The 15,419-nt window shown below is 49.0% G+C and overlaps 1 protein-coding gene across 1 annotated transcript in view; it reads left to right on the plus strand.

The window, feature by feature from the left end:
* Window positions 1-1,290: 1,290 nt before the first annotated feature.
* The window catches only part of GADL1 (glutamate decarboxylase like 1), a 495,595-nt gene continuing 481,466 nt past the window's right edge, over window positions 1,291-15,419 (plus strand). Inside the window, exon 1 of the mRNA XM_075315246.1 lies at window positions 1,291-1,505. Within this exon, the coding sequence (XP_075171361.1) occupies window positions 1,463-1,505 (43 nt within the window). The 5' untranslated portion in view covers window positions 1,291-1,462. The remainder of the gene's footprint in view (window positions 1,506-15,419) is intronic.

The raw sequence follows: 15,419 nt of genomic DNA on the forward strand, positions 1-15,419 counted from the left end.
GCTCACTATGCACAGTGTACTGAATCCACAGAGTATGTTGGCCCTACATTGGCTCCTCTACACAGTATAGTTCTTTCATAACCAGAGTTAAAAGATTAAAACATAAACACTATATACCCTCCAGCCACCAGAACACGTGGAGCCTCCAGCACTGTCGGCATCCCAGAACAGCAATGTGGAGACACAGCGCTGTCATCATGCTAACAAGACATTAGAGACCTGGCTCTTAGCGATAATCTCATCATGCTGGGCCTCTGATGTATCTCCCAGCATTAGCATTACCACAGAGGTTAGCTATATCGGCACTGTGCACACCGATTTAGTTATCAGTAGCAGTATCTGCGGGCGGGCTCCTCTGTCCCCCCCCCCGGTAACTATGTTATTGGCTGCAATGCATTTCATCTGGTTGGGCCCTCTTGGACGCACATCCAGCTGAAGAATGCCCAGGGGTCGGCGGGCCCCTGTACCCTTGGGCCCAATCGCGGCTGTGACCCCTGCAACCATGATTGTAATGCCCCTGCAGTCGCACCTCAGACTGGCATCTAGCTAACCTAATTTTAAATGTTTTGATTGGCTGGATTTTGTGGCGTTCATAATTCATCTGTACAACGTAACACGGTGTCACAAAAAGAACATTTGAAAATGAAAAATGTACTTTTCTCAAAGTCGCATCTATTATGTAAGAGCGTAAGTGTGCATTATTTGCAGTTTGACCTCTTTACAAGTGTTGACATCTGTGGTCTTAATAAAAAAATGAATATTTCTCTGATTTATGTGTTGTGCAATATCTGATGATTACAAAACATATTTAATAAATAACGCTGTCAATACGACTGTTTTTCCAGAACAATTTTTGTTGTAATAAAATACGATTACTGTCATAGTTGCTGCTATCAGTATTTAGCCCAGCTTTGTTTTAGAAGACACAATATTACATGGATGTGATTGTAGGATGATGCAGGTCTGGTGCCGGCATACAAAGTTGAGACATTTGCTAATAGAAATCTGTATTTTTAAACATTCTCTCAGTCCGTCTAGAATTATCTTACTACTGTTAGTATTGAAACTGAGTTTGGACATTGCAAGAATTCCAAAGAGAGGACTTGTGAATGAAGCGTGGGTCAGTGCTGTGTGCATTATGGCTTTAAGTGCTGTCCCTCCCTTCTGACCATCTGGTGTGAGCTTTTTTATTCTCCCATTCTCTAAAGACTGGATAAGGGCCAGCTGGTATTTGTATTAATAGATGCCCTGCTTAGCTATTGGAGAGAAGCTCTGAGGCAGCAGCTGCAGCCGCAGGACGGAGAACAGCCAGGGTGGAGAAAGGAACACTGACACCAGACACCTGTAAAATATTCACTTGTGCAGTGAACACCCTGCAGTGATTTCCACTGGGACTAGGATTTCATTTGGGGATCCCTTAGGCGAAGGAAGCAGAAGTCACCTTCAACGTCCAAAGGCCAGAATGACCAGCAGCCAGAATATATCCACCGCCGGGCATATGGAGGGTAACAGACTGATTCTCTATCCTTCCAGCATCAAATCATTAGGCAGCATGCAGCAGCTTACATCCATATATAGGATTTATGTGTCAAATGCCATTAGGATACATTGTTTTCTCAGTAGGACGCCTGCTTATTGTCATTGCCTTCCATTCAAGATCAGAACTTAGGCTTTATACTAAATGATACTGATAGAAATAATTTCAGAACTGACTTGAGAAAGAACTAACTTTACTGAAGTGCAGATTTCCAGACTGAAAACCAGTTTGCCTTATGCAAACCAGAAAAATCATATTGTAAAATGTATGCACTATAATAATTAATATAGTCCCAGTGTCGGACTGAGCTGTCAAGGGCCCACCTGTATCACTGACTCTGGGGGCCCACTGTCCAGCTACATGCAAATATTACACTAACCTCAATCACACATTTATCTGTACTACTATGTACTGTAATAATGCACTGGGTAGTTTGTTGAGTGAATGAAATGCTACTTTTTTCTGTACATAATGAATAATGTAATGAGGCCAAATACTGTATTGGGGGTAAGTGGCTCACTCCAGCACAGGGGCCCACCGGGAGATTCCCCTGTTCCCATGTGGGCCAGTCTGAGCTTGTATGATCAATAGATGTAGAGAAACATAGTATCCATTGTTTTTGTATTGAATGCTAATATTTTACCAACTTACCCATATATGTGTACAATCCACATGAAGTGTAAGCCTTGAAATCAAGCTGTCACTGCTGGGTTGGTTAAGGGTTATTACTGAGGTCAAGTATTCCTAGCTGGAGCTTTTTCTTAGGTTCCTGACCCTGAGGTGTCTCACTTTGATTGTTGCCTCCAGTTTGTAGTGTTATACTTCTTTCATTTTCTCAGAACAGAGTAGATCTTTAAAAATGATCGACGTACGTGATCTAAAACTCGTGCTTTTCCTTTTTCTAGCAGAAAAAGTTTTAAGATTACAAATCAAAGCACAAAATGTTCTTGTGACATAAATGTATCGAAACTATAGCAGAGGAAAAATAGATAACAACCAATAAGGCTCCGTCTCTTCACTTTTTCTTCCCCTTTCTCCGGTTAATCTTTGTGTTTGGGAACAAACCCAGACATCAAGGTCAAGAATCCCAGAGTTGCATGAAGCTGTAATAGAGCACCCATACAAGTGCATGAGTCTTTACAGGTACTTTCCAAAGACAAGAAATAGTAATATTTATGTGAACACATTGTGCAATGGAAATTGCTTTAGATAGTACAAGCAAGTAGATCACCTCTACATATCCAGTTCTAAGGAAGCCGTGAACGGCAGGTTTAAGTGCCACTTTACCCATGTTTCAAGTATCAGTGTTCTGTAAAAGTATAATATATAGAAATAATTTTAAGATGGTTAAGCGGGCTTTACACGCTACGATATATCTAACGAGATGTCGGCGGAGTCACGTCGAAAGTGACGCACATCCGGCATCATTAGAGATATTGCAGCGTGTGACAGCTATGAACGAGCATAAATACTCACCTTCTCGTTCATGTCGCTCATTTTCTAAAAATCGAACGTCCGGTTGTTCAATGTTCCCAAGGCAGCACACATCGCTCCGTGTGAAACCCCGGGAACGATGAACTGCAGCTTACCTGCGTCCCACCGGCAATGCTGAAGGAAAGAGGTGGGCAGGATGTTTATATCCCGCTCATCTTCGCCCCTCCGCTTCTATTGGCCGGCCTCTGTGTGACGCTGCTGTGACGCTGAACGTCCCTCCCCCTTCAAGAAGTGGATGTTCGCCGCCCACAGCGAGGTCATTTGGAATGTAAGGAAATGTGACAAGGGGTTACAGCATTGTGCGACACGGGCAACAAATTGCCCGTGTCGCACAAACGATGGGGGCAGGTGCGATCGCAAATGTGATCGCCGCACATATTGAAGCGTGTAAAGCAGGCTTTTCTCCCACTGATGGGAACCCCAGCCAATTGACAGAATGGGGGACTTTTAGGTTCTGTTGTCCTTTGGCTATAAGTCTGCAGACTGGAGAATGGATAGGCTAGTTGTGTATTCACGTGTTGCCCCAATGTTTTCATCCCAATGCCATATACAGTACTTAGAATAGAGTCGCAGAGCACCAAGGTGACCATCCACTCCTTTCCACTTCTCCTGACTGCAGTCTACCAACCAAAGTTGAACTAGAAGAGCATAGAGGATACAAGGACCTTGTTCTGATGATCAATAGTAGTTCCAGTGGTGAGACTCAAACTAGTCAAACAGTTATCATGTGATAATTTGTGTGGAGTGGGCTGGAATACTATGAAAAGATATACTAGTTTGAGCACAGACAGACCAATTCTGCCAGTTGTGATGGTACCTGGTATAACAGGCATAATTTAATGTATATACTACAGTTATGTGCTACGTAATGTGTATGACATATATCTAATGAGGTTGTCTGGAAAAGCAGTAAATGGCCTATCCTTAAGATAGTCTAGCGAGAACTAGCAAAAAAGTTGTAAATTATATTTAACCATTCTATGTTGCTGAGTCTGGAACTATTTATCATTTCAAGCTAAAGTACACTTAAAGCATCACTGCAGCATTTTATTTTGTAGCAGCCCTGGAGTGGTGCTTTAAATGTAAGTCACCTGCCCGCTTTATTACACTCATCTTCCGACAGCATAATCTGCTATCACCGTTGGTCTCAGGTGATTTGTGGCCTGTTGGCAGCTCCAGCGTTTCATGGAGCATGCCGGAGGTCACAAATCAATGCAACTCTAGGACAGCCTTGTTCTGGCCTCATTCTGGCTCTAATAGAGTTGCATAGGGAGCTTGTGGCGTAACTTCTGACTTCTGGCCATTCAGAAATTACAATGACAAGATTGGAAGCTGGAAGCTTAGCATTAGAGATGAGCGAGCCCGAGGATTGATGTTCAAACCAAATACATACTTTACAAAAAAAAAACAGAGTTTGAGTTCGGATATCGGGTGCTTTATGTATGCAAACCACTCACACGAATATTGCTGTGCTCAGGTACATTTGGTCCTCAGCCCAGTGCAAGCCTCTAGCAGTATTTGATTGGCTTGCAATGGTATTAACAACAGCATGATCGGATGTAGTGTGCATCCAACAAAAAAATGGAAAATGTCCACTCAGACTCCCCCTGAAGTGATCTGTTTATGGCTGGCTGCATGTGGGTGGAGACCCGAACTGCCAACTAATGACTTCCAATGGGGTTCAGGTCAAGTGTGGGTCCAAAAACCAAACTTTTTCAAAAGTCCAGCTGCAGCTGCCAAACCTGACCTCCATGGGTCCGCTCAACTCTACCTAGCATATGATAGTGGACAGGGGGCTTACTTTTAAAGCACCACTCCAGTGCTGAAAAAAACCCCAGAACCGCTGGAGGGTGCTCTAAATCAGACTGATCTCAATTACCAGACACCATCTCATGTATGGACATACTGATGTGAATGAAGAAATATTAAACTGATTGCTGTGCTACATTAATTGTGGGTTTCCCAATTGTTAGAGAGTAGAGATGAAAGAACCTTTCACAGTTAAGTTCGCTGAGCCTTACCAAACAAATGCTACATTTGTTAAGCCGTTTGGGAAACCTTTTGAACCTCATTGGATTCAATGGGAGGCCAAACCTAAGACAATTAAAACACATTTAGGGGGGTCAAAATGCTTCCAAAACAAAAAAAAATATGTTTTACAGTGCAGCATCACTGTTTTGGCCTTGCCATTAGCTTCCTAGACTATTGATATAAAAAATATAGAGGTGAATGAGACAAGTGTAGGGCTGGTGCTCCCATAACCCTGCCAGTACAGACAAGACACAACTTGAAGACCCATCTTATTTTTTTTAGATTTAAAAACCATTTGGGCAGATAGCAGGTCAGAAGTACAGTGGCATCAATTGTTTTCCCCCATTTTACCATTGTATCTTTGCACAGCAGGGATGTATGGTTCATGCAACATACAGGATGTCGCCTGGCATTTCCATTTTAAAAAGTGAAGACATAGCGACTGTGCCTTCGACAGCAGCAAATCCAGGCATAGGTCTCTTCCTCCCAGAACTTTGACACTACAGACAAATGACAATTTGGAGACCCTGCTTGTAGTCGTGAGATTTAAAAACCTTTGAGACACACAGCAGGACAGGGCATCAATTGTTTCCCCCCCCATTTCCACATAGTGTCTTTGCACAGCAGGGAGGTATGGTCCATGCAACACACAGGATGTGGCCTGGCATTTAAATTTTAAAAATCAAGAGAGGCATGAGTGACAGGCGTAGGCCTCTTCTGCCAGAACCCTGGCACTACAGGCAAAATGGAATTTGGATACCCAACTTGAAGTCTTGAGATATAAATACTTTTATGGCAGACAGCAGGACACCCGGACAGTGACATTAATCCCCCCCATCATTTACCCATAGTGTGTTTGCACAGCACGGAACTATAGTTCATGCAACATACAGGATGTTGCCTGGCATTTAAATTTTTAAAAATCAAAAGATGCATGAGTGACAAGCATGGGCCACGTGCTCCCAGAAGCCTGGCAATACAGACAAACACAATTTGGAGACCCATCTTGGAGTCTTGAGATTAAAAACCTTTCAGGCAGACAGTAGGACAATGGCATCAATTGCCCCCCACCCCCATTTTCCCATAGTGTCTTTGCACAGCAAGGAAGTATGGTACATGCAACACACAGGATGTGGCCTGGCATTTATATTTTTAAAAAATAAAAAGATGCATGAGTGGCAGGCGTAGGCTCTTTCTCCCAAAACCCTGGCAATACAGACAAAAGACAATTTGGAGACCCATCTTGGAGTCTTGAGATTAAAAACATTTCAGGCAAACAGCAGGACAGTGGCATCAATTGCTCCCCCCAATTTCCCCATAGTGTCTTTGCACAGCATGGAGGTATAGTCTATGCAACACACAGGATGTAGCCTTGGTGTCTCACATGGCTCAAAATCACCAGGCATGTTCACTTCCATAAAAGCTGATGGGTTTTCAGTCACCCTGACTGTAGCTGGTAAACAAGTGGAGGTTCTTCAGTTGGAGAACTGTGTGAGAATAGTTTTGACGGTGGTGCAAGAGGAGGATGAAGCAGCATATGTGGTTGATTTGGTGGCCAGTGGGTGGGTAGGCCTGGTAGTCCGCATTTTAGCGCAGTAAGATTCCCACAGTAATGCATGTTGGTTGGTTGCACATGTGCCGACTCATAAATGTAGTAGTCAAATTATTTTAATTTTTGACTATACTGAGTCATTAGATAATGAAAGTTAGGTCATCCTTTCCAGTGTCAAAAAGGCCCAGGATGTGCAACCCTTCCTGTGAACTGCAGACTCGCGACCGCTGCTGGCCACACACAGGCAGAGTTGTGAGTGACGATGCAGTGCTTCTCATGGTTGCATGTCTACGTATTTGTATGGGAATTGCCAACATAACCTCCTCAGCTTCCTTTTCCCCCTCCTTTTCTTACTCCTCCTCCTCATCTGCTGAGCTACACAGCTGCATGCCTCTGGATTCACACCAAGTAGGATCTACAACTTCATCGTAAGTTTCTATGTTGTCCCACTCCTCCTTTTCCTGACCTGACATCACATAACAGTACATGTGCACCTCAGGAATCTGAGTCTCATCATCATTACTTCCACCCTCAGGGGAAAACGTCAGTTGACGAGGGTCAGGATCCTTCTCGGACCCTACTTCATCTGAGCCAGGATCAAACTGACAAAGATTTTTGGCATTGGTGCAGATCCTTTCCTCTTCTTGAGTCTGGGAATCTTTGGGCAGACCTCTGATGCCCATTGGATAGAATGTGTGACAGCCTTTAGACTTGCCCATGTGTTGTTCCCCACAATCAGTTTTCCAGTAGGAGATTTGTGATGCAGGGGGGGACAAGTGTAATTGGGGTGGCACCTCCTGAGGAATTAACTGTGTGTGATGTTGAGGTGCAGGAAGAGGAGGAGAGCCCACTTGATACAGCACTTGCCACCCACTCTAGCACATGCTATTTATTAGCCTCATTTTTGAAGTTGAAATGATGTGCAACTGCCAAAGGAATATAATGTAGTAGACTGTCCAGTAATGGAAGTTGTTCTCATGTCTCTAGGGATAGAATGATTCGGTGTTTGCTCACTAGAGATTTGATTAACAGAATTTCCCACATGTACACCTACAACACCCTGCCTAGTCACTCTTCCACCACAACTCATCGTTATTTACTGCTCATAGTTGATGTTCCCTTCCACCTTCAAACAGATGTTTTACAACCCTACAGTGATACCTGACACCTGACACAAAAGATAAATTATTTATTTCCTGCCTCAGTTGGAAATATTGTGAAGGCACTAAAAAATACCAATAACACCAAATACGGTTTACTGTGTAATTTTGAGGCGACTATGAAAACTGGCAAGACTTTTTTATCTAGTTCACTAGCAAATTTACAGCTGGTAGTACTACCAATACCTAAATACCTACAAATGTGTTTCACTGCCTTATTTGGAGTAGGCCGTAACACGTAGCAATACCTACAAATGTGTTTTACTGAATGCTTTACCATAAACAACTAATAAAAACCTCGTAAAATATTATTAATTTTATTAATGTAAATAAATAAATGAAAACCAAGTAAAATGGACAAAATTGGTCTCTCAAAAAATATACAACATATGGGGGACAGTGTGCTCAATAAATATGTAGGTCGAAATTGTAAAGAAAGGACCAATTACAATTGTATTACATACCCATTGTCTTTTGTCAATGTGATGCATGCTGCACAGACAAAATGGTAAATATAAAACCAGTGTTACTTGTATGGTGACCTAAGATGAGCGCACCGTCCTCACCCCGGAGGATAGTGCGCTCATCTCAGGTCACCATAGATGTAACACTGGTTTTATATTTACCATTTTGTCTGTGCTGCCTTACTCATGTTGACAGAGGACAATGGGTATTTAACCCCTTCACCCCTGGCGATTTTCCATTTTTTTGTTTTCCTTTTTTGCTCCCCTTCTTCCGAGAGCCATAACTTTTTTTATTTGTTTGTCAATCTTGCATATGAGGGCTTATTTTTGTGAGATGAGTGGTACTTTTGAATGAAACCATTAGTTTTACCATATATTCTACTGGATAACAGGAAAATAAATCCACGTGCAGTGAAACTGCAAAAATACTGCCATTGCCCTATTTTTTTGCAGATATTTTATTCACAGTGTTCAATACGTAAAACTAAGGTGTCCATATGATGCCTAGGGTTCGTTATGAGTTCGTAGATACCAAACATATATACTTTTACTTTTATCTAAGGTGTTAAAAAATTCACAAGTTTCTATGTCACAAACCACCGGGGGGGTCACTCAGAAATTCCCCGCGCTGGCTACCAGTACGTCACAATTGGGGGGTAACAAGTGGGGGTCACCCCTCCTTTATACCTCCCGACCGACAGACAGAGCACGTGACGCGCACTCTAGCGCCCCTCTTATAGTCAGGCCAATTATGGAATTGCCCGACAATAAGCAAGGAGGCCGCTATACTACTTATGCCGATTATTGAAGGGTCCCCGGTGAGAGTAGGGTATATATTCCCCCGACCTCCGCGGGCAGAATATATAAAACCTCCCTGAATCTCACTGGCCTCCCCACAATAATCCTTGGCACAACTCGCTGCCACCAACCGCTTCACGGTAACTATTAGCCGAACACACAGACGTGGGATTCAAGATCGAGATAACAGAACAGCCCAAGATTAATTATATAATTTAATCAGCCTAAAGCACACTAGAACTACAATATATACAATAGGGAATCTACAGAATATACATATGTCAGAGTACAGTTACAGATAAAGCATGGTTTACAAACAGGTATGCAATTCAATCAGTTACCTTGTGCGTCTGGCCACAGGGGGGCGCTGTAGACCAGGTTTCCAGGAACTCCCACAGATGTTTCCTGCACGTGACCCCCAGCGAAAGAACACTGGAAAATGGCCGAAGTAGGGTTATCAACCTGGGCAAATCCAGGTCCCCTCCTACCTTCGTGACCTCAGAGGGAGCACTGCTCCACCCCTGGCTGGAGTTATGGACAAAATCCACAACATGGAATATGGCCATAACTTGGCCTGGGAGCGTCGTAGGCGGACGCCAATGCTCTCATTGTGACAGTTATGAATTTAGCTACAGAATGAGAGGTTTCATGACTTGTCTACTAGTTCCACATTGGCTGATATCACGCCTGGGGTATTTCCCAAGCTCCCGCTCCCATAAAAAAGGTGTGCCAGCATCGTCCGCATGCGAAAACACCATTTTTATGGTTGCCGTATTTATCGGAAATATGGCTTGCGAGATATGAACCATTTTTTACTGGAGTCGTTCTGTCTGGCTAGTTCCAGAGCCTTATAATGAGATACAACTCTTGTTACAGGGTGACGGCAGGGAGTCATCCTGTGTCCTTTGTTCCCACATCACCTAATTTCCATATCACAGGAGATGGCCATGGGATGGGTTGCTAAACAAGTTGTGTGAAGGAAAGGGGGGGTGACACCAGGAGAGGGCTTCCTGACATAACTTGAATATCATGATTTATCGTCATATCTCCGGATTTACCTCACACCTCCCCCCTTTTGAGGGCGCTAGGGGGCAGCACACTCCGGTGTTCCCCCGTGCGCCCGTCCGCGACCTCTCCTTGTCGGGACAGCCCGTCTGCGTTACCGTGGTCACGGCCCCTTTTGTGGCGAATGGTGAAGTTGTATTGCTGGAGCGCAAGGCTCCATCGCAACAGTCGCCCATTCGTCCCAGAGACGGTGTGCAACCAGCTGAGGGGGTTGTGGTCCGTCTCCACGATGAAGTGGCGCCCGTATAGATAGGATTGCAGACGCTGCAGGGCCCACACTATGGCCAGGCACTCCTTCTCCATTGTGGAATAGGCCACTTCCCTCGGTAACAGCTTCCTGCTCAGGTACAAGACTGGGTGCTCTTGGCTCGCAGAGTCCACCTGGCTGAGCACCGCACCGAGGCCGAAGTCACTGGCGTCGGTCTGTACTACAAACGGCCGCGTGAAGTCGGCTGCCTGTAGCACGGGCGGGCTGGACAGGGCGTCCTTTAGGGCCCGGAAGGCTGTCTCGCAGTCCATTGTCCAATCGACTGCAGAGGGCAGCTTCTTCTTGGTGAGGTCCGTCAGGGGCTTTGCCAGGCTACTATAGCATGGAACAAACCTCCTATAGTACCCAGCGGTCCCCAAGAAGGACATCACCTGCTTCTTGGTCCTGGGGGTGGGCCAGGATGCGATGGCCTCCACTTTCTCAGGCTCGGGCTTCAGTGTTCCCCCGCCTACCCGGTGACCGAGGTACTGGACCTCGCTCATGGCCAGCTGACACTTGCCCGGCTTGATGGTCAAACCTGCCCGGTGGACCCGCCTGAGCACCTGTGCTAGATGCTCTAGGTGATCTTCCCAGGTGGGACTGAAGACGGCAATGTCATCCAGGTACGCGGCCGCGTACCCTTCAAGTCCCTTGAGCAGGGTGTTGACCAGCCGCTGGAAAGTGGCAGGGGCATTCCTCATCCCGAATGGCATCACCGTGGACTCGTACAGTCCAAATGGGGTAATAAAGGCAGAGCGTTCCCTGGCCTTGCGAGTCAGGGGGATCTGCCAATATCCCCGGCTCAGGTCCATGATGGTCAGGTACTGAGCCCCGGCCAACTGATCGAGCAGGTCATCGATGCGTGGCATTGGGTACGCATCGGCGACCGTGACAGCATTGAGCCCCCTGTAGTCCACGCAGAACCGAGTGGTTCGGTCCTTCTTAGGGACGAGGACTACAGGCGAGGCCCAAGCGCTGTTGGATGCCTGGATCACCCCCAGCTTCAGCATCTCGTCAATCTCCTGGCGCATGTGTTGCTGCACCTCCAGGGAGACCCGATATGCTGAACGCCGGATCGGGGGATGATCCCCAGTGTCCACGTGATGGACAGCCAAGTCAGTCCTTCCGGGCTGGTTGGTAAACAACCCCCGGAAGGGGAGGAGGGTGGCCCACAGCTGGGACCGTTGGTCCTCCAAGAGCTGGTGGCCAACCTCCACATCCTCAATGGATCCGCCTGCCCTAACCTGGGCTAGCATATCCAAGAGGGTTTCCGCTTCTCCCTCCTCGGGCAGGTTGCACACGGGGAGCGCACATGCCTCCCGCTCATGATGTGCCTTCATCATGTTCACATGGACGGGCTTCCGCCTTCCACGGGCAGGGTCCAGGGTGACCAGGTACGTCACAGGGTTGAGCTGCTGGTACACGAGGTATGGGCCTTCCCAGGCTGCCTGAAGCTTGTCCTGTGGTACGGGGACCAGTACCCACACCTTTTGACCGACTTGGTAGGTCCTCTCACAAGCGTTCTGGTCGTACCAACGCTTCTGATCGGCCTGGGCTTGAGCCATATTGTCGTGTACCAGTTGCGTCAAGGCCTGCATTTTGTCCCGGAAGCGCATGACATACTCGATAACCGACACTCCAGGGGTGGCCAAATCCCCTTCCCAAGCCTCTTTCACCAGAGCCAGGGGGCCCCGCACACGTCGCCCGTACAGGAGCTCAAACGGTGAGAATCCTGTTGAGGCCTGTGGAACCTCCCGGTAAGCAAATAACAGGTGTGGGAGATACCGCTCCCAGTCACGCCCATGGGAGTCGACCAACATCTTAAGCATCTGCTTTAAGGTGCCATTGAACCGCTCGCACAGGCCATTAGTCTGTGGATGGTACGGGCTGGCCACCAGATGTCGCACCTGGACTTGCTTACAGAGGGCCTCCATCAGCTGGGACATGAATTGGGTCCCCCGGTCAGTGAGCATTTCCTGGGGAAAACCCACTCGGGAGAAAATCTCCAGCAATGCGGTGGCCACCTTGTCAGCCCGAATGGACGACAAGGCCACTGCTTCTGGGTACCGGGTGGCATAGTCCACTACCGTCAGTATGAAGCGTTTCCCGGAGCTGCTGGGGATGGCCAGCGGGCCGACCAGATCCACAGCCACCCTCCTGAAAGGCTCATCGATGATTGGCAGAGATACTAGTGGGGCTTTGGGGTGTGGCCCCGCCTTCCCCACTCTCTGACAGGTTTCACACGAACGGCAGTAGGCAGCCACATCGGCCCCCATTTTTGGCCAGTAGAAATGCTGGTTTAACCTGGCCTTGGTCTTAGCGATCCCTAGGTGTCCGGCCATCGGAATCTCATGTGCGATCCGCAACAACTCCGTCCGGAACGGATAGGGTACCACCAACTGTCGGTCCCTGGGCCACGCCTCCGGTGAACCCTGCTGGACCGTGGCCCGGTACAGCCGTCCTTGGTCCCAGACCACTCGCTCCGGGTCCGAGTCCGAGGGAGGCTGTGCCGCCTGCTCCTTAAGAGCTTTCAGGCTGTCGTCAGCTTCTAACGCTGCCTGAAACCCCTGACTAGATGTGGCCAGAATCGACGAGACTGTCACATCTTCAGTCAGTACCCCGGGACCTGTGTCCTGGCCTCCACCTGACTCGGCTGCCACTTGGTCAGAAGGGGAAGAGCTATCGGACCTCCGGGAGGCCCCTTGGCTTCCAGCACTCCCACTGCGGGTGACAGCGGCCACAGCCGCTGCGACCGTGGGTCGTGCCTGCTCCTCCTCCGTTCCTGACCAAGTCGCCGGTTCAGGCAGACCTACCTGGCTTCCTGACACCCCGGTTGTGGGGGAACCATGCACCGAGATCTTACCTGGGAGCACTTCCGCTCCTGGACCGGCCCCAATCTCACCTGCCTGTTCCCCTCCTGCAGCAACAGAACCCCGCTGTGAAATCTCTGGGGACCCCACATTTGCTGTGGTAGCCCCCACCCCACACACTGGTCCTCCCCCTGCAGCACCCTGCTCTCTGCTTATCCCTGCAGAGGGCAACAGATCCCAGCTCACAGGCTGATTACTTGTAGAGGCATTGTCACACCTTTCTCTGACCCCCTCCCCTGTCACAGCTGCAGCTGTGTGTGTGTCTATGGTGGCTATGCAAGCAGAAATATCAGAGTTCACTCCCCCCTCTCTCACATCATTCATAGATAACACATTAACATTGTCAGGAGTCATGTCCGTACTGGCTGAAGGTTCAGCCCTTGGTGGGGGCCCAAACTGGGAGGTTATCTGCCCCAAATCTGTCCCAAGTAGCACGTTTGCGGGGATCCGATCAGTTACCCCCACCTCCCTCACCCCTCGCCCTGCGCCCCAGTCCACATAAATGTCAGCAACAGGCAGCGCCGGGTCAGTGCCTCCAATCTCGGAGACAGCGAGGGTTTTTCCAGGGATCAAGTCCTGGGGGGACACCATCTCAGGCCGCACCAGAGTCACCTCCGAGGCGCTGTCTCGCAGTCCTATGGTCACAGACCGGCCGACGGTGACAGGTTGGAAGCTGTCCAGGGACCTACCACCACCCCCACCCACACAATACACCTTGGGCGGCCCTTGGGACGGGGACGGAGCCGGGGCCTTGGGACGCTGAGGGCACATGGCCTTGAAGTGTCCAGGTAGGTTGCACTGGTGGCACCGTCTTGGTTCCGCCACGGGCCTGGAGAGGGGAGTTGAGGGGGACACCCCCTGCAGTCTAGGGGCAGGTGGGGCAGTCGCAGAATTCATCTTACCCCCTCTCCAGGTGCTGCTGGTGGCTGCTCTCCTGGCTTCAGGAGCCCGATTGTTGGTGTAGTCATCGGCCAGGGCAGCTGTAGCCGTGGACCCCTTTGGCTTCTGGTCTCGGATGAACTGGCGGAGATCCTCAGGGCAGTTCCACAAGAGTTGCTCCGTGATGAACAAGTCCAGGATCTCCGGTCCGGTGGAAAGCTGCAGGCCTTGGGTCCAGTGGTCGGCAGCTCGGGCAAGTGCCCGCCTGTGGTCAGCCCAGGAGTCCTTTGGTCCCTTCTGTAGGCTCCGGAACTTCTTGCGGTAGGACTCTGGGGTGAGGTTGTACTGTTGGATCAGGGCCCGCTTGATGGTGTCGTAGCCCTGATCTGCCTCAGCAGGCAAGTCCCCAAGGATATCCAGGGCCTTACCCCTTAAACGGGGGGTCAGGTATTTGGCCCACTGCTCCTTGTCCAGATGGTGCTGCAAGCAAGTCCGTTCAAAAGCAGTCAAGAAAGAGTCCAAGTCTCCATCCTTCTCCAGCACTGGGAAGTCCTCAACACGGACCTTTGGAAGTTTGGTGTCTTGAAGGTCACGTGTGGCTGATGAGGGCCGGAGCTGAGCTAGCTGCAGCTGGTGGTCACGGTCTGCCTGTCGCTCCGCAGCCTCACGCTCTGCCTGGCGCTCTTCACGCGCTGCTTGCCGCTCCGCAGCCTCAGCATCACGCGCTGCCTGCCGCTCTGCCCTGCGCTCTGCCAGGAGTTCCTTGTAGCCCTTCTGGTCTCCAGCCTGGAGAAGGGCCATAGCCATTTGAAGAAGGCTATCCGAGCCTCCCAGGCTCGGTGGAATGGCACGTGGTGATCTGCGGCCCGCTGCGGAGCCTGGTGCTTCACTGTCCATTGCAGAGCGGAGGGCTGGCATCTGGCTCGTTGAGGACCCTTGGGCGAGCTCCTCCTCATCTTGTCCAGCAGTGCCAGGTTGTGCAATGTCCTCTGCAGAGCTGTTCTCTGGCGTCGGGCTCTTGGAGGACTCGTGGACAACCTCCTCATTACTGTCCACAGCACCGTCCTCCCTCTCTTCGGCTCCTGCCTTAGCATTGGCCAGTTGCATAGCTCTGCTCCTGGTGCCATCAGCCATTCTTGCAGACTTTTGGTCACTGACACAGAACTGACACCTGATGCCTCCACACACCTTACAGTATCTGCACTCTGACACTCTAGTGTTGAGCTGGTCTGAAGACCCCAGCAGCCACAGCTGCTGCAGGCAGTCTTTAGTGTCTGGGAGTATGGGTCTCACACTCACACACACTATTATCTCGATCCCAC

Source organism: Anomaloglossus baeobatrachus, chromosome 6, assembly GCF_048569485.1.
Source record: "Anomaloglossus baeobatrachus isolate aAnoBae1 chromosome 6, aAnoBae1.hap1, whole genome shotgun sequence".
In the NCBI taxonomy this organism is placed as follows: Eukaryota; Metazoa; Chordata; class Amphibia; order Anura; family Aromobatidae; genus Anomaloglossus; species Anomaloglossus baeobatrachus.